This window comes from Accipiter gentilis, chromosome Z (genome assembly GCF_929443795.1).
Source record: "Accipiter gentilis chromosome Z, bAccGen1.1, whole genome shotgun sequence".
In the NCBI taxonomy this organism is placed as follows: domain Eukaryota; kingdom Metazoa; phylum Chordata; class Aves; order Accipitriformes; family Accipitridae; genus Astur; species Astur gentilis.
The window spans coordinates 85,347,393-85,372,346 of record NC_064919.1 but is presented as its reverse complement, the minus strand read 5'-3'; the positions used below and the strand labels follow the sequence as shown (position 1 = coordinate 85,372,346).

Sequence of the window (24,954 nt, the reverse complement as noted above, 5' to 3'; positions counted from 1 at the left end):
GCAGTTCCATTTGTGATACCATTATATGCCAGCACTCATAACTTCTTAAAAAATGGTAATGATCTTTAGGATGAAATCTTTTCAGCCCAATATTGACTTTCTCTGTGTGCGTGGAGCTTGATAAAAATCAAGATCAGCCTTTTTTATTATTTATAGACACATGGAAAAAGATGGTTTGAATGATGATAAAAAGCATTTTGTAAACTTTGGGGGCCCCTGGGTAACTAGAAATGGCTCCATTTTAAAATGTTAAACTGATAGTTTTTAGGACGTTTGTAGTTATACCCTATTTACAACTCTAGATGAGAAATAAGGAAGTGGAATTTGGAATCCTTGAGCTTGCGAGTGTGTGTTCACACGTGCCAGTACACTCGAGTATTCTCCCTAACTGCTGATGTGCATGAAATTAATCATACATGTAAGTGTTTGCAGAATCGGAGCCAACATTTGGAAATACTTTGAGCTTTCATATAACAAAACACTTCAGCATACGCTTAAATAACACCGATTTCACTGGAAGTGCCGTAAGTGTTTTACTCGCTTCCATGAATTGAGACTATATTCCTTTTCGAGACTGAAATGACAAATACGTTTGACCAGATGACAAAACTCTGATGAATATATTTGATTTTTGTTCTCTGTTCTATCTCCCTTATTTAGTGGTATTCATTTGGGGGGTAAGCTAGTAACAAAACACGCTACGGCTCTGATGATGGGGTGCTTTCCCTTGCTTCCAGTTCCAGCTGTTAAAACGTAACGTAATTTAATAGTAATGATTATTCAGATGCATAATACTACGTCATCGACTATACTAAAGGAAGTGTTTTGGAAAGGAAAGATGAAGGCAGGAAGAAGGTGAGGTGTGGGGTGCTTCGTGGCTGATTCGCCTGGTGTCCGAGGGTCTATCGATCGTACGGTCCCGGTGCTCGATTCACGGCTGAAGTATCCGATCGTCTCGCGCTTGCCGGTGAGTGGATCTTAACCCAGAGCAAAAGCACGAAGATATAATATTGATAAACTCCGAATAATTTACCCAAATCGTGTCAGAAGTCTGTGGCAGGGCAAAGAATCGAGACGGGGGTCTCTGCGGTCCACCACATTAAGCACAAAGTTATCATTGCTATCACGGCGAATGAGTCTAATAACCATCAAAGCGCAGTGATTATGCAAATCATTGTACCCTGACTGAGTAATAAAAGCTATCAACCATCCGGAGTTAAGGGGTTTGCATATTGTGCGCTTACTGAGAAATAAAATCAGAGTGATTATGCAAATCACTGCCTTCAGCCAATCGGACTGAAAGATGCAAGGGGAAAAAAAAAAAGTGTGTTTACGCATCAATAACTGTACAGTATCCCTGAGCTCCAGTTATTATTATTTTTGTTATTTGCCTGCAGAAGTACCCAGAGGCCCTGATCAATCCGATCTAAAATAGAATTGTTTTCTTTCGGATTCTGCGACGACTCCCGACTTCCGCAGTCGTTACGTTTCGCGTAAACAGCGATGGGGGATCTGCGCTTGTTTCCCTGCTCGAACGAAACCGTACATCGATAGAGACTGAAAAAAAAAAAAAATTTTTTTTAAAAATACAGGACGGGGGCGGGGCGGGACCCAGCGCCCGAGGCCCCGCCTCCAGCCCCGCCCCTCTCCTCCAGCCCCGCCCTCCCCGCCTCCAGCCCCGCCCCTCTCCTCCAGCCCCGCCCTCCCCGCCTACAGCCCCGCCCCCTCCCCTCCAGCCCCGCCCCCTCTCCTCCAGCCCCGCCCCGCCACGTCCCGCTCGGCCGCCGGTTCCCGCCCCGGCGGCGCATCGCGGCGGCGGGTCATGGCGTTCACGCTCTACTCCTTGTTGCAGGCCGCGCTCCTCGTCGTTAACGCCATCGCCGTGTTGCACGAAGAACGCTTCCTCCGACACGGTGAGCGACCGGCCGCACCGGGGCAGGGCGGGCGGGGGGGGGAAGACCGGGCCAGGCCCGGTCGCGGCGACGCGTCGTGTCCCGTTCCGTTCCCCCCGGCCCGGCCTCCCGAAGGGAGAAGCCGCCCCGGAGCCCCGGCTGGCGTTACCCGGTCGTTGCGGCCCGGCTCGCTCGGCAAACCCGGGGATGCCCGGGGCCCACCGGGCCGCCCTCCCGCGGCCGTTCCTTGCCGGTGCGAATATCAGCGTGCAGGGACCGGCTCCGGGGCTTTCGGTCTTGAATTTTCCGCCGGTCGGTGCGGTTGATGTCGCTCCTGTCGTTGCTTTGTTTCTTCCCCAACCCCACCTCTCCTCTCCGTAATTTTCCTTTTTTTTTTTTTTTTTTTTTTCTTTGTGCGTTTCTACTGTTTCGTCTCCGTTTGTACCGCACGTCGGGAGGATGTCATAGCGTGAGATGGTTTCTTTCATCGCGTCGTGCCTTTTTTTTTTTATTTTTTTGGGAGATAGCGCTTCTCGGGCTTCGCACGTTCACGCTCGCGGTTCTGCGGTGCCAAGGAAGGACCCCCGAGGTTGGGCACCCTTGTCCTTTAAAAGAAAACAAAACCCTACGAAACACAGAGGAGCCACAGACGCAAAGATCTGCCAAGCCCCAGAAAAAAACTAATTACCTACGAGCCAAGGTTTCCCCCAATTTCCCGATCTGGAGAATTCTGACTTCTCCAGGTCAGGCTGAGCTAGGATTTTCCACGGAAGAGCGGAGAATTATCCCTTTCTCCCGCTCCCCAGCAGGACTCGCTGCGAGGCACTGGCTGGGCTTGGGGTTTTCTTTTGCTTTCCTGGTGAGCAGCGGCTGGAAGAGACGGGAGGAGATGTGGGGACTAACCGGCCGGGTCAAGCCGCTTGTCAGCCCCAGGTGACTCGGGAATAACTCCAAGCTCATCCAAGCGGGAAGCAGCGGCTGGTGAGGCAGAGGATTCGCTGACAGCCTGCTGCCAGCAGACTGAGGGAGGGGAAAAAAAAAAAAAGTGGGGGAAAAAAAAAATAGTCAAAAGTTGTCTCTGGAGAAAAGAAAACTCGCAGGTTGGGAGTTTTGCAGCTTTGAGTATTGAGAGCCGCTCCCTGCTCCGCTCCGCTCATCCCCAAACGGGTCGGGGCTGCGACCAGTAGGACTTGGACACCCCCAGTCCCCTCACTGGGACCACAGGTTCTGCCTCCCCGCAGCAGGTAGGGAAGGGCTTCTCCCTTGAGGGGCTTTGTAAACCTGCAGTACTTCTGTCATCCTCTGAAAAGTTCTCAAGGCATTGGGTTTTGGTTTGTTGTTTTTTTTTTTTTTAATAGCAGTTACAAAAATCATCATTCCCGTTTGGAATTTGTGCTGACCGTTTTCTGTCCTGCAGCTCGTTTCTCGGTGCTGAAGCATCGCTTCGCACCCAACCACCATTTGCTATTTTATCTTCTGGTGAGCAGACGGTAGTTTGTTTGGTTTTATTTTGGCGGGGGTTCTGTTGAAGCCCAAATAAAGTCATTTGTTTCTGTGGCACGCAGGGAACAGCAGTGTATTAAAAAGGTAAGGGTTTCCTTTACAGAACAGTTCATCTGTCATTACTGTTGCGTTCATTAAAAGGTTTAATGGTTTTCAGTATATTGTTTTAAAATCTGATCTTGAAATAAAGCGAATTGGTTTGTAGTTTGTTTTTCTAATGTTAGTGATAAACTTAACCATATTCAATGATATCGCTGGTAGCATTTGCTGCATGGTTTTGGGTTTTTTTTCCTAACCTGTCTGGCTGTTTTTGTGTGGCACAGTTGGCTGGGGAAGCGATCAAGGGATTGGAGGATTTGGAGAGGAACCAGGAATTAAAGCGCAGCTAACGAACCTTATTCGATCTGTACGAACCGTTATGAGAGGTAAGGTGACAACCTTTTGTTTAAATACCATTGTCTGTAAAGTTCTGTTTCTGTGCTTTAATGAAGTAACACCAGTATTTTGACTCTCTTCTTTTACCAAACAGCTGCTATTTCTGCTCGTCATTTCCAATCTATCCTTCCTTCACGCGAGGACTCGGTGTAGGAGGGCACAGGTCCCAGCTAAGGTGCCCCTATTCTGATAAAGTGTGAAAAAAATACCCTGACTCCGACTCTGGCTTGTGGCACTGCTGCTGCATCTTGTCTTTCCTCAGAGTTTGGGAGCTGGGGGGGGAAGCTTGGTGATCAATCAGAGCGTGCAATTAGCTTCACCCTGGCTAAATTCAATTTTGTGTGAAGTACCTGGTGAGGGAAATGTAATTCCTGGGATTCTTAAAGGTAAGCCAGGCTTACGTACCTCAAAGGATAGGGAAAAAACCACACTCTTAATTTGTAACTTACTGATAGTTTTTCACTTTAAAGCACGGGACAAATTCCTTTTATAGGTGATGATAAAAGGGGACGTAAAAAATCTTGTCTGTCTTGCCCACCACAGAGCAAAAACTGATACATTTCTTCTAAATCACAGCAAAGCCAAGGGTAGAAACTGACTTTGAGGCGGTCTAGTTTCATTTGGAGAAAAGGTTCTTCGGGTTAAAGTTAAAACATGATGGGCCATAGAAAAATATTTATGCTGTTGCTTCCTACCAACTTTTAGTGTCCTAGGCTTTGATCCTGGCTCCTTCCACTCATCCTGGTTTTGCATAGGAAAAATAAGTGTATTTTTAAAATTTTGATTGTTTTTGCTCCTTAAAAGGTAGTCTCCCAAGATAATGTGAAGTTCTGTCACTCTGTGACATGGAAAAGAAAATTTTCACGATTGCGGTTTTTTTGTTGGTTTTTTTTTTTTCCCTACAGTGCCATTAATAGCAGTGAACTCCGTTACGATCATTCTCCTCCTGTTGTTTGGTTGAAGATACCTGGTGAAAATCTTTTCGACATCCAAAGAAGCGAGTTGCTAACCATCACTGCTCTGAGTTTTCTGGGATCCAGCACGGTTTAGCTGTCAATTTGACATTGAACTTAAAATAATAAAGACACTATTTCTATTTATCCTATTTCCTAATGTTCACTTGCAGTTTCATTAATCAAGATAATGGGATCAATGCAACGACACTGCAAATACATCGGACTATGACAAATTCTGTTGCTGTCTGTTAGTAGCGTTGACTGTTAAGAGTAATGCGTCACAACATATTGCAATGATTGTCAATAGGATGCATTTTTTAAATGTCTCGTTACTCAGGGATGAATTTCCTTCAGTATGCTTCCCAACTTATCTTTAAATTAAAAAAAAAACCACGGTGTTTTTCATTTCAGTTAATACCAGAGTACTATTTAAGAGAATACAAATGAGGCTCTGAAAACATGTTATAAATTATTGAAGTACGGTTGTGATATTGAAGGAGATAAAACTAGCTGGGTAAAATCCTGATTCAGTTCACATTGCAAGTCGAATGCTCCTGGTTTGTTTGAGACCAGGATTTTTCTCGTGATGTTAGACTTTTCAAATCAATAAGGTTTCATGCTGATGGTGAAGTAAGTTGAAAATAGGTGCAATTGCTATGCAAAATCTAAAAAAGCTGTACCTGAAGCTGGGCAACTCTGTGTTAATTTAGACTAGCAGGTGGTATTAGCGATTAGCATTTGTTACTGTTCTGTCAAGGATTATTACACTTTTTTAAATGTCTGTTAAACTTCTGCATGGTGATTAGTGTTGGAAGTGGGGAACCATTTGTATTCCGAGCTTCTTGGGCAACGTGGGAGGGGAATACTGTGCCCTTTTCAAATGGAATTCTTTGTTAAAAAACAGCGATTTTGCAGCCTCTTCTGTTACTGCTGCTTCTTCCCCCGCCCTCCGTCTTCCTCTGTTAAATTAACAGCTTACTGAAATTGAAACTGTGGGTATGATCTTGCAGTTCTGTCGCAGAGAATATTGCTAATTGCTTTGGTACAGATCTTATTCTCAATTAAGACTGCTGGGTTAGGTCAGATGTTATGTAGCAAGTCTGGATTGAAGAAGGCTGACTCGCATTCTTCAGAAAAGTTAGAAGTCTTAGGTCTGTTCCTCTGCTAAAGTGTTTTAGCTTATTTTTGAAGTGGGGAAGGCCAAAGGAAACCTGGCAGTTTCATTATTTTAAAACAGCTTAGTTTAGCTTATCATCTCTTCTTGATGACTAAAGCATACGCCGTTGTATACAAAGATAAATCTGTAAAATGTGTAAATTAATTTAATGATCTTCACTTGCAGTGTTTTGCAGAGTAGAGTATATCCAGGAGGAGCGTTTTGTGTTGTTTCCTTTTTCTAGTGAAAACTTGTAAATAAATTCTGAATTTCTAAGTTAAGCACTCTCTTTCATAACTTGCTCTATATTGGTGTACGGTGGGAGTATTTCAAAACTCAGCTGCATCCTGTTCCAGATACCAGTTACTGTTCTTACATGAAATACTTTTTTTCTCATCCCTGTGGCACTTGGAACTACCATTTCTTTGCTATGAAGCTGTATTTTGGTTTATGTAGCAAACCTAATGAGCCAGGGCAACGTTGGCCAGAGGCAGAATAGGATCATGCTAGCCTTTGAATTCTGGAGTTAGGTAGATCTGTTATCAAGTATTTCTTTAGAATAATCTTTGTGTAATTCAGAGGTGATGAGGGTACAGTCTGGATTAGTTACTTTCATGTATCTGTCTTTTGTGGAAACTGGACAGTGTGTATGTGGAACAGATAAAACACAGAAGGTGTGCAGGCCTTTTTTTGTAAAATCATTGTAAAAAAGCAGTGGTAGGTGTTTCCATTGCTGATGCATTGGATTGGAATGCTGAATGGTTTCAAGCACAGCTTGCCTACCGTTTCCTTTTCATGTGTATTGACTGTTAAAACACTAGTTCTTACTAAGATAAAAGCCAGTACGAAAGATTACAACCAACAGATTTAAAAACAGGTGAAAAGTGTTTTTTTCCCCCATCTTCCTGTCCTTTCAGAAAGGCCAGAATTTTCAAAGCATAGCTTAGAGCACATGGGCAGATCACTTCAAAATCAATTAGGCACGTGCAGTAAAAAGGAGCAGCGGTTCTGTGCAGCAGGAATCCTGCATTTGAGGCAAAACTGGGACACGTTTTACCTGGCACATGCAAAATAGTGATTCAAAGTGGGGCAGCAGCTGAAGATCAGGTCTCCCAGGTAATGAGCAGAGAAGACGGCAAAAGGGTGGACAGCAGGCAGGCAGAGAAAGGACTGCAGAGAGACAGCAGGGGAATAACTACGCTGCTGCCGTCTCCTCGTGTGGCTTTGAGCGGTTCTGCTGTGACCAAGTTCAAACAAGGCGAAGCACTTCAAGCCTGGCCAGGGCTTGGGCTCTTCAGTAACAGGGAACGTGCAAAAAAAAACTTCCACTTGGCAAAGAGCTCCACGTACAAAGTAGCCTGGGCTCCAGTAGTCACTTCAAACCACAAAGAGCTTTATCACTTGTACCTGCCACAGAAATTACAATAACCAGAACATTTTACGGGTCAGGATGAGGACTGAGACTTTCCAGTGCAGAATAATTGGTTCTAGTAAGGGTGTGTAAACATTAGACGCTTTCATGACGGTCGATTGCAGTGTGGTGGTACCAGTTGCAGCTGACTGTGTGGGGAAAACGAAGCTTGTGGGACACTTCACAGAGCTTTTAGTGCAAATACAGACAAGAATAAAGGATTGACTCTGTATAGCTGTACTGTTAAAGGTTTTGAAGGGCATGGGGACAGGTGGAGGGAAAAGTAACAAGGCAACGGGTTTGTACACGAATAAATTAATTTCAAACTCCGTTTAATTAGCTCTGACACATCACCTTGGGTTGCACTGTTACGAATTCAGAATTGTACTATCTTATATACCTTGGATTTTTTGATGTACCATCACGATCTGAAACTGTGAACGTCGATCATATTAATTCACTGATTTCTCATGAAATCCTAACTGCAACACCTTAAACCGCAATTGCCTCTAAGCACGTTTTCTTACAGTTACACCCCTCCAACAGAGCGGCTGGAGCAAGATGAGCCTCCAAACCTCCACCAACACCCCGCTGGCCGGCTTCAGCCGGGAAGCGCACGGAAGCCGTACCACCCCCAGATAACCGGGGGCCCCACCAGCTCCTCCTTCACCCCGCCTCAGCCTGCAGCTCCGGGCGGCAGAGCCGGCCCCGGCCTCGGCCTCAGCCGCCTCAGCTCCCGCCGCTTCCCGCCTTTTCCTCTGAGGCGCCGCGCGCCCTCTGCCCCTCAGCGCCGCCGTGGCCCCCGTCGCGGGCTGCCCGCCGCGCTGCCTGTCGGCGACTGCCGGAGCCCAGCGGGGGACACCGGCCTTTGAGGGCTGAGCGCCCGCCGCGGGTCCGCGGCTGCGGCGCCGGTGGTTAGGAGGGAACCGGCGCTCGGTCGGGCACCCCCGGCTCTGCCGAGGACCCCGCGGGGTGGGCCGAGGAGGAGGCGGGCAGTCCGGAGGGGCGGCTGGAGGCAGGTTAGTCTCGGGGAGGGCGCCGCCGCTGTAGCCGCCACGCTGGCCTCCCCTCTCGTCCGAGTGCGCCCGCCCGACTTCTTCGGGCGTGAACGGGCGGGCGGTACCATCCGCCTCACGGGAAAGGGGAGCCGGGCGAGCTCGGAGAGTCCCTCTCCAGAGAATGGACCGGCCCACCTGCCCGTTTTAAACTGGCGGAAAGAGGCCGTACCATTTCCTCGGCTGGGGGGTGTGGAGGTTAGTTGTATCCTCGTGCCCTTTCCAATATAGCGAGGGAGGGAAAGGCATCCGTCCTCGAAGGCGTTGTGGGGCAGGGGACCGGCCCCGGGGCTCCCCAGCGAGCAGGGAGGCACTCGCTGCCCCCGGCTCCTCAGGGGGCAACGGCAGGCCTGCGGGGGAAGCCGTGTTGGGCTCTCTGCGGGGCTGGGTGGGTGGCCCCGGAGCCCGCAGCCCCACTCCCCTCAGCGCGGCCCGACCCGGGCCCAGGCCGCTCTGCTGCCTTGTCCTGGGGCTCGTCAGTGGCTTCAGGGGCTCCTGCTTGGCTGCCTGGCTTTCGCTGGGGCCCTGTGGGGTGGCCCTGCAGTGGGGTCTGGGGGAGAGGAGGAAGAGGAGCCGGGGGAGGCCGGGCCTGTGTGGGCAGTGCCGGGCACCTTTGCCGTGGAGAGCAGCCCCTCCGTGGCTCCAACGCTTCTGTGCCATTACAAGCCTTCCCGTAAGGGGCCAAGGCCTCTTTCCCCGTAGGTTGTGAGCATCTTGTTGCATCCCTGTATGGCATGTAGGTCCCTTAGACTGCCAAAGACCAGGCGAGAGTGGAACTGGATGGTCCCTTATGTCCTGACCAGCCTGAATTATCGTATGGCTTCATCCTGTTGCTGTAGCTGTAATGCCAGGACGAAGGTGAGGTTCCCCTGATGTGCTGGGCTGCGATTACGAAAACTGAGGTACTGAAGCTTTTTAGGACTTTTTTGCTAGGCCATGAGCTTTATACTTAAAGTCAGCTGTGCTGAAAACTGGTCCCGCAAATAACTTTCATACCACCCCAATAAATACACTGGGAATAGGAGAACCAACGGAGACCTAGGGTAAACGAGGAAGAAGTAAAAAACCCATTTCTGCTAACCTAGGTTATTCTGTCCCTGTCCTTAGTTGTGCTATCTATGCAGGCACGGTGCAGTTGCTCTGCAGTCATGTGTCTTTGGCTAGAGAATTTATATAATAGCACCTTCTTCAGTCCTCTTTTTAATCTCTCTCAGCTCCCAAAATTCCCTGTGCCAGAGTTGAAGTGCCTGAGGGAGGAGAGGTTTTTTTGTCATGGAGATAATGTGGAGTCATGCAAATTCCATTCCGTTCAGGCACTTTGTCTGCACTAAGTATTTTACTCGGAGAAGGTGTCTTAGAAACCTGGTGCCCTCTTTTGCCCATACAATTGATGAAGCTCCCTTAGGAGTTCTGTTATCAGCTTTGTATCATAGACATTTAACCTTGGCCTGTGTAGGAAGAGACATACTATAAAATAAGCATTTTTATATTTTTTTTCTTATTGCGGGGAACCAGCAGGAATAATGAAAGTGGAATCTCAAAGTTTTCTGTGTGTGTCTTGTACCTGAGACATCAAGGTCACATGATCTTGATCATTGATAAAACTGTCCTGATAGAAAATTAAATTTATTAAGGCAGGTTCTAATCATGGTGTTGACTACTCTGCCTGTTTTTTAAAAGTATATACATGTTACTTGTTCTGCCTGTAATCAAACCAGCTCCAGAATAAAATCGTGATGACAGATCAGATAGTCATTATTGTCTAACAGAGAGGAGAAAAGCTTCCATATTGGACGTTTGCTAAGAAGTAACTCAGCAAACTTGCTTGTGGAGCAAAATACAGCACTTGCAGCACACTTAAATGAGAAGTACTAGTTTCTGAAGACAGCTTTTTAGCCAGATGACTTGCACATGACCTCACTGTTTTCTTCCCCAGTGCCTTTACCCTTTGAATGCTGGCTTCTATTTTGGGCTGAGTCTCATGTACCTATTTGTGTGACACAGAAGCTTGCTGTAGAAAAACTGCTTGACTGTCCCCTTTGCAAGAGGAGGGAGTAACCCTTTGGGGTGCTGAATATCTGTGAGCCCTGAAAGCTTCCAGGCTAACAGTCTGCAAATTCATGCTGTCACATAGGTAGTCAGCCACCAAATAGGCTAAAAGTTGGGGCATCTGAATTGTGTTGTGAGCTAGATCACCCTAGATCTTGCTTACAAAAATAAAATTAACAATATCCACTTTTGCAGAGCATTTTGAGCTTTATAGTCAGAGCACTGTGTCATCGCTTAGTAGTATTATATTTATTTTTACTTGAACAGCGCCACTGGTGTCAATGGGACTTGCTGAAATGTGCTTGCTGAGGCCTTGAACCAGCAATACCAGACCTAATGATCCTCTTCTCAACAGCCTTAGTTGTTTAGAGAATTTTTTGACGTGCACAAATAAAGGCACTTAAAAACCAAATAGCACCTGATTTCCATATATAAAGTCTTTGGGAAAATACCACCCCATCAATTATGTATTTTTTTTAAACACTGCCTTTTATTTCTCTGTCTAAAGGGGCCCATTTAATACTGCGAGTAATGTTCTGAGTAATACCGGGCTTGGCACAAATGAGGCGCTTAACTGAGTTCCTTATTTTTATTATCCATTGTCTGCTAACCAGTTTTTTGTTGTTTCATTTATTTGTCTTTTCCCTGGGGAAGGAAGGATGGCAGCTCGGCGTGCGCTGAAAACTGTCTTGGTGGATCTCAGCGGCACACTTCACATTGAAGACTCAGCTGTGCCAGGCGCGCAGGAAGCTCTTAAAAGGCAAGCTACCTTTTTCGATTTCCTCTGATAGGTTATATCAGCGGTTATATCAGCGCTGTTTGCACAACGACTCTTCTTTAAGTAAATGGGCCTGAAGCTTCTGCCTTTTTATGCTGTTGTCGATGAGCAAATATGTGGCCAAATTCTGCTTTTATTTATACCTGTATTAATACCAAGAGAAATCAGCAAAGGGCCTAGATACTGAAAAGTTGCCATGTATCACCTGAGCCCCTGCAGCTTTCCTAAGTTGCTGTCTAGGTCTTATCTAAGTCTTTTTTAGGTAGAAGAAGACTTAATATTCAGAATGTTTTGGCTAATTCATACGGGATTGCAGCCTTAACCAAAGTGGAAAGTAGTTAAATTAATCTGAATTACCCTATGTACACCTAAGTCACTTCAGCTGAGCTGTTCCTCTGTGCTTTGTTTAACTACAGAAACCTGATTGTACGCATGAGCCCTTAGGGCTGTGGTGAGATGGAGTGGAATTACAGAAAGAATAGCTTGGCCTGGTGAGCAAGGCATCCTTTGCAGAGTTCTCATTTAATTTGGTCTTTCAGCCAAGGCTTTGCTTTATTATTTTTAAAGTTTCTTTCTGCTAGGTAAACAACCTCAATCATTTTTTAGTTGGAGAAACATTTGATAATACAGCCCACCTTTTGTAGGAATTTCAACACATTATTAAGCAGGAGAGTTAAGTACCTCTTTCTCTTCTGATGAAAGGGTTCCTAAAGAAACTGAGGCATAGTAAAATGACTTGATTTGGCTGAGTCAGTGGCAAAATAGGATATGCCACGCCAGGGACCTTTGTACTGTGTTATGACACTTTTCCTGGAGAAGACATCTTGCAATGGGTGAAGAAAAACACAAAGTGATGTATTCTATCGTGGTGAGGGAGGGAGGACACCTTAAGATGCTGGGACAAAAAGAATTAATCAGAGGAGAGGAATAGGGTTGAATTAAGGATGAGAAGTTTTTACTGGAGTTGTATTGTCTCCTTAGATTTTTATAAAGCTAGACTGTTGCTCCGAGGAAAAGTTCACAGAGGGATTAGGAAAATCTGCATTTCTTTTCACAAATAATTCTGTGGCAATAATTATCTCCTAAAGATGTAAAATTGCAAGGAAGTAAAAACTACTAAAGCATTGGGTACTCATTCATTACCTTTTAATTCACCGGACCGTGTCTGCTTGGTGTTTCATGATGCAGGGAGAACTTGTGCCAGGTGAGAGTCAGCGTTCTCAAAAATCCGTATCTATATGAAGCGGTGATGCTGTTGAGATCTGTCCTGTCTGCTCCTCACGTCCAAACCCCCAGGCGTTAGACTGGACAGAAGAAATAGATTCTGTAGAATCAGAAGACAAACTGTTTTCTAAAGCCACTGATTGTCTTTTGTCTTCTCTTCTCCTTGATTCCTACTGAGCCTTGCTCAGGCAGGCCCTGTCCTGGCTTCGGCAAGGGAGGGGGTTAGCGAAGGGATAAGGTGCAGAGAATCTGGTGCTGTTTGTCAGCTTCAGCCTGCTGTCACAGGTATGGAGAGCAGGTGTCATTTCACTGCAAGGAACAGCCAGGTCTTTTTGCTTAGAGGTTTGAAAAAAATGTTTTCTTGTGCTCTTTTCTGCTAATCCATGTCATTGGACTTCCTAAAGAGAAGCTGAAATGATTGGCATGCAGCTTGCTTAGGGAATAAATGGATAGATTCCATTTTTAGGGTTACTTCTCAGTACTGAGGTCCATAGGAAAAAACTCCAAACATGAATTTTTATTTTATTAGCAACCAGGGGAGTTTTTTACCAGTTCATACTTGTGAAGGGTCAGCATATCTGACAAACAAGAGAAAGAAGTGGCAGGTGCAAGCAAGTCTCCAGCGTTGACCAACTTTATCCTGATGTTCTCCATGCAGTCCCCGTGCCAGAGTTTGTTTCTATAGCAACAAACAGAGAAAGTGATGGTGGGGGAGTAATTAAAGGGAACGCCATTGAAATTCTCACTTAAAATTATTTGATTGTTTGGTAGCATGTACTGTCAGTGTAGGGCAATAATGTGGTTTTATGTGATATTGGTGTTCCTCAGTAAAGGGAGAAATGGCTGCAAAAGCTGACATAAAATTGCCACACAGGTAACACAGTCTCCTAGAGCATCCTGCATCTCTGAATGAGCCACAGCTGCTGTGAAATTCACCCGGCATGTGGAGTTCAATATATTAATTTAGCAACAAGGTTCTTTTGTTTATTTATTTTGGTTCAGGATGCTGTTGATCCAGAACACAGGGCTGGTTTATTTTCTAGTTTGAATTAAAAGGCTTTTCAAACTAGTTGTTGTTGATCATAGATGTGTTTGCTACTGCTGTGAAGATGGAGTTTGGAGTCACCATTTTCCTCCAGACTTTTCCTGGTAGAAGCGAAGCAGGGGAGACTTGGTCTTGTTCTGGTAGCTATAATTCTTGCCATCTGTTCCACATTGTCCTCCAGTCCACAGAAGTTAAGAATCTCACGGTTCTTGTGTGGCACCAGTACTCTGGGATGTATACAGTCTTTTCATCTGCAGCATTTAGACAAACGGTCTTTTTTCAGTCCCAAAGAGACGTTCGAGTGTGTAAATAGAAGGATGCTGTGGCCAATTTGCCTTTGCTCTTCATTCATCAGGCTGCGCAGCGCTCCAGTTACCATTCGATTTGTGACGAACACAACAAAGGAGTGCAAGAGAGACCTGCTGGAGAGGCTGACAAAACTGGGGTTTGACATTGCAGAAAATGAGATCTTCACATCTCTGACAGCAGCCAGAAATCTTCTGGAGCAAAGGCAGGTGCGGCCTCTCCTCCTGGTGGATGATAAGGCCCTGCCTGATTTCACAGGTGAGGTGGTCAGAAAACAGCACGGTGGATGTTACTGGACAACTAAGGAAACATAGTGCTCTCTGTTTTGTATAATGACAATCATATATATACCACTAGCCATGATGAAACCTGAAATGTTGGAACTCTCCAGAGTCATAAAGGTCCTTTCTTCTTTTTAAATTAACATTCAACAGTCTGAAGTCGTAGCTTCTTGAGGAGTAGTGGAAATGGCAGCCAAAGCCTTCAAATAGTCAGCAATTTAGGTAAAACTCAATACTTTTTATTAATTTCCAGTGTAAAAAAAAAAAAAAAGACTAATACTTCTCACTAGATCATTGGGGATTTATTGCACTTACCAGTGCTGATTTGTTTTACAGCAAGGATGTGTCAACTTGTTGGAAATCAGGTTTCCCTCACATATTGCACAGAGGTTTGCTTGTGAAGAGCTGAAAAGCCAGTGTGTAGACGTATGCAGGAGGCTATTTTCCCTTAATAGATTATTATTAAATGTAAGATCTCTAGGTATTGTTACTTATCTTGTATTGAACATCTAGGTCTCACTCCATGTACTTTGATACCTTAATTGGTGACAGAAGGCTCATCACCCTGACTTCTCTAGATTGTCATCTCTAAAGTCCTGGTTAAAACTTGCTTTACTTTCAGATGTTCCCATTTCCCTCCCTTGACAGTAAGAGGGATAGAAAATGATAAATTCTAACTTGGACATGTCTGGCAGGTGCCTGAAGCTAGGACAGTTAGTCCTTGACTTAACCACATCGTTGTTTCAACAGTAGTGAAGGTACCCACATTTTTAACATACTCAGAGTTGAAAACCATATATTGTATATTCAGTCTTTCACTTAAAGGCAGCAAAAATGTGGATGGCTTGCCAGTGCTCCCTGTCCCTTGCCTTATGAATTGAAATCCTTGTGGCTGTGTAATTTAAGTAGGTTCTAATCTTCCTGGGAGCTAGACATTTCCTGTTAAATTTTAGTGCCATAGTCTAGTCAGTAATCTTCAGAAAGAGATAAGTGTACAGGAGAAGCCTCTGTGGGCTCTGAGAGCAATGAAACCTGATAATCTGTTCTGCCTAACATCGGATCCAGAGAAATATGCCCCCAGCAATATTCTGTATTTGTGTTCTCGGGAAGGCTTTCTTGGGTCGGAAACAGCAGAGACAGCAGCTATTTCACTGAAGGCATTTAAATCAGTTTAATCTCCATGTATTTGGGATCTTTCCATCAGTTTTACAGTAGCTGATGCTAATTTTGTAAAAGACAGCAAAGAGAGATATAGCAGGGTACATTGGTGGCATTATTTGTGATTGTTCTGTTTCTTTTTGCTGTGAGCGGTTTGGCTTACATTCTGTCAGTGCTGCTCTTGAAACATTTAAGTACAATGGAGAATGCTTTAAATTCCTTTTAATGGCTGCTATCAAACTATTCTTGGCTCATCTCTCTATAAAGTTGGTCACAGATGGATGAATGTAATCCATTCTTGGTTAAAGGACCCAGATGCCTTTGGGTGGTTTCACAAATCCACATGGCATCTCTGAGTGTACATTTTGCTGTCTGAGCTAACTGAAGGACACACGGCAGGAGACATCAGCCAGCAGGCTGCGATGACACTCTCTGGAGACCCAGGAGCTCTAGTTGTCCCAGTAAAGGTGTAGAGGATATGCTGTGTGAAGGCAGAAAAAAACCCCAGCAAGTGCAGGATGCAGCTGGTAACTTAACCTGTCATAAACAAAACTCTCTGGTACTCGTGTTTCTCCTGTAGATGCTACTCTGCTTTCATTGCTGGTTCTGTTCAGAGGTGGCACTGCCATGTAAAAACAGCCATGCTCCTCCGGAGCAGTGCAGGACAAAGGAGGTGCAAGCTGTTCTTGAGGAGACTAATCCACATTTAAAAAAAAAAGACCTTCCAGAAGAGCCAAAACTAATCTAGTGTAACAGCTTCTAGGTCATGCTGCAATACCATCTTTGCCGTCATAACCAGACTGATACATAGAACAACAGTCAAGCTTTATACCCTAAGTGGAGTTTTCTGTGACTAGGGGGAATAGAAAAACTGGATGGAATTCACCAATCTTCCTGCTTTACTGTCTTACAAAGTAGATAAATATATGCAGAATGGGATTCTCAGATAACAGAAAGTCATTCAGTTAAAAAAGTGATTTGTGTGGTCTGCTGCATTTCAGTGGGGGCAATGAGAGAATCACTGTTCAACAGTCGCTGTTAAGGCTATCCAGCTGCAGAGTTGTGTTCGTTGTGAAGGATAGCAGAGTCTGGATAGAACACCACCTTTTCCACAGACACTTTCTTCATTTCTAAAAGACATAAAACTAGCCTACGTGATGTGTATGTGTCAGAAAATGCTCGTTTTTGCTGTAAAGTGATTCATTGCATTTGTTGACTGTGTACTGCTAAGTATGAAGAAAATTCTGTTCGCTCAGAGTCATGTTTTGATTTTCCAGGGATAGCCACTGATGACCCCAATGCAGTGGTGGTAGGACTGGCTCCTGAGCACTTTCACTATGAGATGATGAACAGAGCGTTTCGGTAAGTCAGCCCCTCGAGGCTTTTTGAGTGGCGGCTGTCTTGTGCTGGGCTCTGTACCTCCACATGTGTGAGGAAATCCTTCTCGTATGGGGAAAAGAGGGTGGTAGCAATGTCACAGTTACATAGCGTGATTATTGTGTCTTCCTCCGTGTCTGAGAGAGCGCCACTAACCTTGGTGGGTTTGGGGCCTTAACCATGAACTTCAGGCAGTCCAGCCCTGGTTTTCATAGCTTTCAGTCTATAAGTAAACTACACAAGTACAGTCATGGTTGTCATTGAGGTGAAAAAGTTAGCAATGCTTCAAAAGGAATACACAAAACCAAGGATGTTGGGAAGTATTTAGGAGACAGCTTCTATGTTCAAACCTTGGCCTTTGGAGCTCAAATATTATAAGGAAGGAAATCCAGTATTTAGGGCAGATTATTCCTTACCTACCTAGTGCAGGATTTCTAGCAGTATCTTCTGAAGCATTTTGTGTTCAGGAATGCCCAGCACAATATGCTGGGCTAGATCAACTATGGATCTGATCCGGTGTTCTTATTTCTAAAGCTCTTTGTTTTGTGTGTTGATTAAGGGGTAAATCAGATAAAATTTATCTGTGACTGTACACGAGCGAGGATGCAATAGTATGTGCAGAGGTGCACAGTCATGTGTCCTCTCTAGTTCTAGCTCAGCACAGCACTCTTGATTTTAACTTGAACTTCAAAGACTTGAACACAGGCCTGTTGCTGAGTTTAGCCCCGGTGATGTGCCTTTTGTCTGTTGTGAAACGCGCAGACAAGGGTCATCTGAACATGCCCCTTACCGTGCACCCCAACAGAGCCTGCCGTGCCTCCCTTTCATTTCACTGGGAGGTCTCTGAGCCCGCTGTCTTTCCACAGCGGTTTGGGGCGAGCTGGTTGGCCTGGCCTTGTAACGGAGGAGGAGTACCCACTCCCAGCTGTGGGAGTGCTAACCCCCGTGGGCAGCTGGTAACCGACTTTAGTGCTGTCTCAGAGCCAAAGAGGACATCTCATCACATGCTGGGTAACTCCATGCCGTGCTGCAATACATGCAATCAGTCCTTTCTACTCTTTGCTTATGAGGTGATGGCTAGCACACAATTTTTCACCTTGGAATTTGAAAAAAACCTGATCTCAAGCCCCTTAATCTGTCTTTATGACCACTAAATCTGAGGAGGGAGTATCAATTACTGCTCACCAGTGTCTTACAGAGGCTCCTTGGAGTAGGAAGCCAATGCTATCCTTATCTGCATGCCAATTCTGTGTCGTCATAACATGTATTGACCCAAACTGATTCTTGGGCAGTGTCATTAGTGCATGTTGCCAATGATGGCATTGATTTTAGAGTTTTACAGCGCACTCATGAGTGGACTCTAATTTCACAACTGCATGAACTTAAACCATTATGTATTCCAGTGCTTACATCATTTTATTTATTGATATTTCTGTCACGAATGTATTAGCTGTTGAATGATAGTCGTTAGCTGCCTCAGGCTGGAGACTGGAACACTCGCAGCAAGAAACCAATCATCACATTCAGAGTCCCTGAGGACTCCAGGCTTCCCCAGGCCAGCACACAGAGGAAAGCCTGCAGAACTGGCCCTGTGGAGGTGGGCGAGGTTGTCCCAGGCTGGATTTGGTTTTTTTTGCATTAAACACAGAATTGGACACTAGCTCTGGTGATGGAAGGAAGGTGCTGAAGGCCAAATCCAGTCCCTTGCAGTGGGCACGGCATGGCCTTGCTGCCGAAGAGAGATGTATTCGGGGGTAGCATGGAGCCTGTGCTGCCTGAGCATCCTATATCCAGGGCTGTCTGGGTGGTGCAGCTGAGTATGGAGCAGAGTCCTTCAGATCACCTTGCCTTGTGCAGATGCATTCCTAGCTGCTCGGCTGACTTGTCTGCCTGGAGGAAGATTTCATTCATCCTCTGTGAATCTGTCCTGGATTTGCCCGGTCTTTTCCTGGTCCTGTGTTTCAGGCTGGGCAGAGGCCCTAGGATGGGCTCTGTCTGATCTTTAACATCTCACTGACTTGTTCTGGGTTTTTCCCCCAGCCCTCTATTGAGGGTAAACTGTTTTGCTGGTGTCAGTTTTGTTTGGTCTAATGGAAGTTCTTACTATTGGCCACATTCTCTTCTTCTCAAGCCTTGTGCCGTGCCCGCGTTCCTTGTCCTTTACTGCTCAGATGATTAAGTCACTTGGGATTTGCATTGCTCGCAGCAAAACTTTAAGGTGAATCTGATTAAATGCAGGTATCTACAGTGCCGATGCCTGTATCTGAGCTGGTGACCTGGGCTCCCGAGGGAGAGAGGAGGTGCCTGTGAGGCATCGTTCATTTGTCCCCTAGTGGTGCTTAAAATAGGACAGTTGAACTGTGCCCTAGAAGTGCTTTTTCCTCTCCACTGACTGTGAAGAGCCCAGGCTGACTAATTATCTGGTAGGCAACTACGCAGTTGATATCCAACATTAGGTTAGGTAAATCTAACCCAATATGAGTCCCAAAATGAGATATGCAGAGTAAGGCCGTTCTCTAGGCACCATTTGAAGTGACTGAGACTAAATTTCTCTTTTTGTATACATGGGATTTTGATGCTGCGTTTAAAGGAATTCTCTCAGGTGAGATCTTTCCTGCAAACTGCTGAATGTAAGTGGTTGTGGTGCTGCTGTCAAATTAAATTTTTCTGTATCCTAGAGGCATCCTCCCATCGTGAACATATCTGGCTGCTCACAGATACACATGCCAGCTCTCTTCTTGTTGAGCTTGCTTTGGAAGGCATTGATTTCACTAGAAGCGTTTTGTGATAATTAAGTGAAATGAAATATTATCATTTATGTACTGCTCAGAGTACCCAGGCTGCTCTGCAAACATGTGGGAAGGAGGAGACGTCCTCGAAGGAGCATACAATTCACCTAGGCCAGCCTCTTTGAGCAGAGCCACAGCAGAGCTCCAGAAAGGCAGTGAAGGGGCAAAGCAAGATTTTTGTTTGTTTTCTTAAAGGCGTTTTTTGGTAAATCAGGCAGGGTTAAGAGGAATAGAAATCCTCCTTTCTGCCCTGAAGATAACAGCCAATGTTTCTCCTCTGTCCCCCAGCTTTGCTAGAGTGGAGTCGCTTCGGTACCTGCAGAAGGTGCTGTAAAATCGAATGGGAAGCGTTTGGCAGTCATTACCTCAACTTTTATAGATCCTGTCTGGAGAGCTTTTGTTGCACTGAAACTGAGGCTGGGGAGGGGGTGGACTGCAGTAAAGTTGCTGTGCTTGGTAGCACCAAGAGGATTCCTGTAGTGCAGCAGCTACACAGGCTTCCCTTTGCTGCAGGACAGGTAGCTGATGTGTCTGCCGTAAGGAAAAGCTACAAGGCAGGTAACAGAAATGGAAGAATCAAAGATTAGGTCCAGATGCTGTGAAAGCAAGCCCTCTTAAACTCCCGTTTATTACTTTGCTGTCATGGGTCCGCTGTTCAGGCACTGTGCGCACTAATGAGACACGCTCGCTGCCACAAGGGTTTTACAAGGCGAGCGTTAGACAGGAGCCCTCAAGCAGACCTCAAGTGGATCGACAGGGGTGACAGGGTAGCGAGGCTAAGGAGGCGCTGACTGAGGTTGGTGGATTAACAGCAGTTTCTTAATTACTTCTTCCCTTCCATTTTTCCACCCTCTCCAGACAATCCTGTGTTCTGTGCAGGTTTTTAACAGGTAGGTTGACTGTCAGGCAGAGATGCTGTCTGTGGAACCCCGAGGAGGGGCAGAAACGGGCCCGTGGAAGGTGGGAGGATCTCAGCTGTTGGCAGGGAGCAGTTCCCAGTCTGTCCGACCACCACTGCACTCGCTTCCCAGGTGCTGTGCCAAGTGTTTGGAATCTGGTGACTCATTGCTTTGAACTATCTGGAATTTTTGGTTCCCAACAGCAAGGAGCCCAAATCCAGCTTTGTTTCTAAAAGGCTCAGTAATAGCACTGTTAACTGGGGAATTCGGTGGGACATGAATGCGTCTAATATCTTTGTGCCTTTTCGTGTAACTTGTTACTGTAATTCCTCCAATGTTAAAATATAAAGTTAAGGTAAAGTGATTCACCTTCTGCTTGGGACTCACCTGAACACCCGTCTCTGATGTATACACGTAGCTGTTTGGCTGTTACAGGTGACACCAACAGCCCCAAGAACTGCTGGGCTGCAGATTTCCTGGCAGCAGCAGCCTGAAAGCACCGCTGTGTTCTCAGTCCAGGCAAGGAGATTAAGACTGTGGCCATCAAACTGCTACCTCCAGCCACTACCCGTGGTTAATGTATTTTAAAATATTTGCATGGGGAAATCAGATGGGTTCTAATGTTAGGATGTTTGCCTTAGTGAAAAGTGAGGCTGCTGAAAGTAATGGACCTAAGCGCATGAGAGAGAGAGACAGGATTTAAAAATAGTTACCTGTTAAAATCCTCAAGATAATAAATTCTTTATTTGGGGGATTTGTTTTATTAGCTGTTTCTGGGGAAAAGAAAGGAAGGAAGTTTATTTAACTCCCCAAATGAATGCTAGCTTGCATTGTGATTTGGGGCTTCATGAGAGTCAGTGTCATCAACTCAAATGAAAGCCAGTTCAGGCCTTCAGCTGCAAATATTGAGGGTTTTAAATGTAATTGTTGTACTTTCTTCTTCATTCATTCTTTAGGTTGATTTTGGATGGGGCTCCTCTTATAGCTATACATAAAGCCAGATACTTCAAGAAGAAAGATGGCTTGGCTCTGGGACCCGGACCTTTTGTAGCTGGGCTGGAATACGCGACAGACACCAAAGCGACAGTGGTGGGGAAGCCGGAGAAAACCTTCTTCTTAGAAGCTCTGCGGGGGACTGGCTGTGTCCCGGAGGAGGCCGTCATGATTGGTGACGTATGTGGGGACCAAATACCTTATCACCTGCCCGTTAACGTAGTGCTTATCTCCACCGCGTGTGGTGCCTCCCAAATGCCACGAACTTGATGTTTCTGAAAGTGCTGGGATTAAATGAGAGGTGAAAATCGAACCATCAAAACTGGCAGGATTTAATGTGTAGTCCATGGGGTTAGTTCTCTTACTTCAGTTGCTGTTCGGTCAGGCAAAAAGCACGTAGTAAATCATTCCTGTGACAGTTTGTCTAATAGGCAGCTAAACAATTTGGCTCCGTGTAGCTGCTTTTAAGTGGCTGGTTAGTGATGTGCAAAGCAGAGAATGTCATGAAAAAACTCGTTAACAAATAGTGTCTGTGACCACTAACCAGTGGATCTCCTGTTCTGCCCCAGGACTGCAGGGATGATGTTGGTGGCGCCCAGAACGCAGGCATGCGTGGGATTTTGGTGAGGACCGGTAAGTACTTGATGGAGCGGTCATTTCGGGAGATAGTGGTGCATTCAGTGATGTGGTACTGGCAGCCCCCGTGCCAAAGCAAAGGTACACTCTGAGCCCTGGTGCTTTGTAGAGGCCTGCTGCTCCTGCGGTTTGTTACACCGAGGGGCTGCTGGGAGACCCCAAGTCCATCGCCCCATGCATTTTGGGGTGAATGCAGCAGATCAGATACATTTCCTCGGCTGCAGCGTGGCAGCCTGGCAAGCAGTAGACTGCAATTAAGTCTGGATAGGCTGTTACATTTAACGTTCTGACAACAAGGCTAGAGCACAGACCCAGAACTGATAGCAGGATGATATAAAGTAATAGATGGGGGTGGCTGATCTTGTAGGTGTGAATTTTTTGCTCTAATGACTCTAAAATCCTGAGCACTAATCAAAGAACAGAGAGAACTGTTACTGTGACATCTTTGATTGCCAAAATCAGTCACAGCAATGTAACCCCTGATCATTCAGGAACTCTGGTGATATTCCCTGGTAATTACACTGGTAATTATAAAAGTCATTTTGCTTCAGACAAAAGTGGAACCTTAGGGGACTGACAGGTATTATCAATGTTACTGATGGCACCATGGACTGGGTAAGGTCTTTCTGAGGTGGCAGCTGCTTGCATCGCACAGACCATGTTGAAAATGAAAGCAAGTAATCGTACTCTTCCTCATAAAAGCCCGAAGGGAAGATGGTAACATTATTATTTCAAGAACCTACAACAAAAATACCTGAAGAGTCAGTGAGTGCGTAGTGCATAGGTAACACTGATTTTGAACCAGAGCTGCTCCTGGAGGAATCTGCAGTAAGGCTCAGTATTTGTTTAGGGAAGACTTGGGGGATGTTTGTTGCAAGAAAACCTCAGATGAGCAGTTCTCCTACTGTGTCTGGTTGTTACTGATCCAAGGAGGGACTGGAATTTTCAGGGGAAAAAAGGATACTCAAAGGAGCCTGGTAAATACATCTTTTTGCAAATCTGTTACAGGTAAATATCGACCAGCGGATGAAGACAAAATCAATCCGGCTCCTTACTTAACCTGTGAGAATTTCCCAGAGGCAGTGGAACACATCCTAGAGCATCTGCTATGAGAAAGGGAAGAGTTAGCTTGAAGAAACATCGGTCTTGCATCATTTCCTTTCCTCTTGCTTCAAAAATTAAGGTCACAGGATCAGTGCATGCATTGCATCAGAAACCTAGCCATAAGCTCCTTCCACTTGAGTTGTGAAAGGGCAGAAGAGGAGTGTAGGTCCCGGAAAAGCCCCTTTCCTGTAGTAGTTTCACGAGGATGTGATGAGGGACCGCGGACACCCAGCAGGTGAGACAGAAAGGCTACAACCACCACAGCTGCTTTCCTGAGCAATGTAGGGAACGTGGCAGAGAGTTCTGTTTATTTTCAGTTTTCAAGAAATAACTGATGCAAAGCCCTGTCTGGAAGGTGTCACATTCTTCTGCTGAATAAGCTAAACTGAAAAAAACCACTGGAAATAGTCAAGTAAATAAAGCTCAAAGACTAACGGCAGAGCCTTAGTCAGCCTGTAGTGATTTCACTGAGCATGCCTCTGCTCTGCTGTAATTTAAAGGTAGACATTATGCACATTTAGAAGTGACTTTTAAATTAAAATATCACCATTGTTTAATAATAACTACTGTTGATATCTTTCCTCTCATTAGAGCAGATTGTGGTTTTGTTTTTCAAATTTTACATAAAATTAAAACTGTCAGCATTTTACAGATGTTTTAATTAGATGCTGTTATTAAAAAGAATGGTACAGAAACAAAAATCTGGTATTAAAAGCCTTAGAGACTGTGAATTTTTAAAATTAGACTTCAGCAGGGTCCTATTAATGCTACAGTTGCAAAATTTCACTATTGTTGGGGGTTTTTTTGTTTCTTTTTAATGTTATGGGAAAAATCCTTTACAAGCCATGGGGACAGATTCCAGTTTTTACACAGTTGGTTAGTAGAGCTGTAAAATGAAATTTAATTCTGTAGTATGCAGTGCTTCTCCTATGTGCTAAATCCCCCAATATGAACCAACTTTGTAATGATGGTAAATAGCTTTTCTGGTCCATTTGCAAACTGTAATAATCAAAGTCCTTTACAGTTGTTTTACAGTGCTCCTGAGTGTTAAATTATTAGATTGTAATTATACATTACTGGAATAGTGACCTTATTGAAAATACAGTTTTGTGTTAATGAGCCATGCTCGTTCTTGTTAAGAAAAATCATTGTGATGAACGAATGGGAAGCTCTCCTTACATGAAAGAGCATCTATCTGCAGTCTCACTTGGTGGGTGGTTGCCTTCATTCAGATTTAATCACTGTCCGAGACAGAATGTGTGGACAGAGTAGACTTTGTAGTAGAAACACAGTAGGAACAGTAAAACCCCCAGGAACAAAAGCTGTCTTTAGATACTGTTTGTGTGCCTTCATAAATTATAACCTACAGTTTTGAATAAATTCACACATCTAGCGTTCATGCCAACAATTCTGAACCTGGGTTGGTTTCTGCCTGGAGTACATCAGGGAGGGCTTTGGCCCGTAGTCAGAATCAGGTTCAGGAGGCAAGAGATCTATTAGCAAAATCCCGTGAAGACATTTCCCGTAAAGGCTTCTGACAACGTGACTGATGCTGGAAGACAAAGAGACCGTCGGTGCTTCAGAGGTCCCAGAGTGTGCTGGAAAGCGTGCAAGACTGTGGTACGTACTTAGAAAAGCAGCTGCGGACAAGCCCATGCAAGGAGAACACAGAGAACTGCAAAGAGGGTAACTAACTCTCTTGGCAAGCAAGAGGGAAGGTAAGAGAGAGGCAGCAGTGAGAGCTGAGAGCCTAAAAACATGACTGATTAGAATTTCTGTTTAAAAGATTGCAGGACACATGGCCGTGTTTATAAGCAGAAAAGTCTCCCAGCTTGTATTTACCACTGTGCTGCAAAGACTCACCATTTGCATTTTATGGCTGGCTGCAAACAAGTGGGTAACCACCA

The 24,954-nt window shown here is 45.2% G+C and overlaps 2 protein-coding genes across 6 annotated transcripts; both read left to right on the top strand.

The window, feature by feature from the left end:
- Positions 1–1,755: 1,755 nt before the first annotated feature.
- On the top strand, positions 1,756–6,223 carry IER3IP1 (immediate early response 3 interacting protein 1). Its single transcript, XM_049796105.1, has 3 exons — positions 1,756–1,913; positions 3,719–3,820; positions 4,736–6,223. Exons 1-3 carry the CDS (start codon positions 1,823–1,825, stop codon positions 4,789–4,791), a joined length of 249 nt encoding a protein of 82 aa, XP_049652062.1. The 5' UTR covers positions 1,756–1,822; the 3' UTR covers positions 4,792–6,223.
- A 2,112-nt stretch (positions 6,224–8,335) lies between these two features.
- Positions 8,336–24,939, top strand: HDHD2 (haloacid dehalogenase like hydrolase domain containing 2). 5 transcript variants are annotated; one of them, XM_049796100.1, is made up of 7 exons: positions 8,336–8,372; positions 11,116–11,217; positions 13,860–14,068; positions 16,527–16,611; positions 21,271–21,487; positions 21,877–21,940; positions 22,952–24,939. In XM_049796100.1, the coding sequence occupies exons 2-7, from the start codon at positions 11,117–11,119 to the stop codon at positions 23,053–23,055; spliced, it is 780 nt and encodes a 259-aa protein (XP_049652057.1). In that variant the 5' UTR covers positions 8,336–8,372; position 11,116; the 3' UTR covers positions 23,056–24,939. The 5 variants fall into 5 exon arrangements, with proteins under 5 accessions (XP_049652057.1, XP_049652056.1, XP_049652058.1 ...); XM_049796099.1 differs by having other exon boundaries at positions 11,112–11,217; XM_049796101.1 differs by lacking the exon at positions 8,336–8,372 and adding an exon at positions 8,384–8,606.
- The last annotated feature ends 15 nt before the right edge of the window (positions 24,940–24,954 follow it).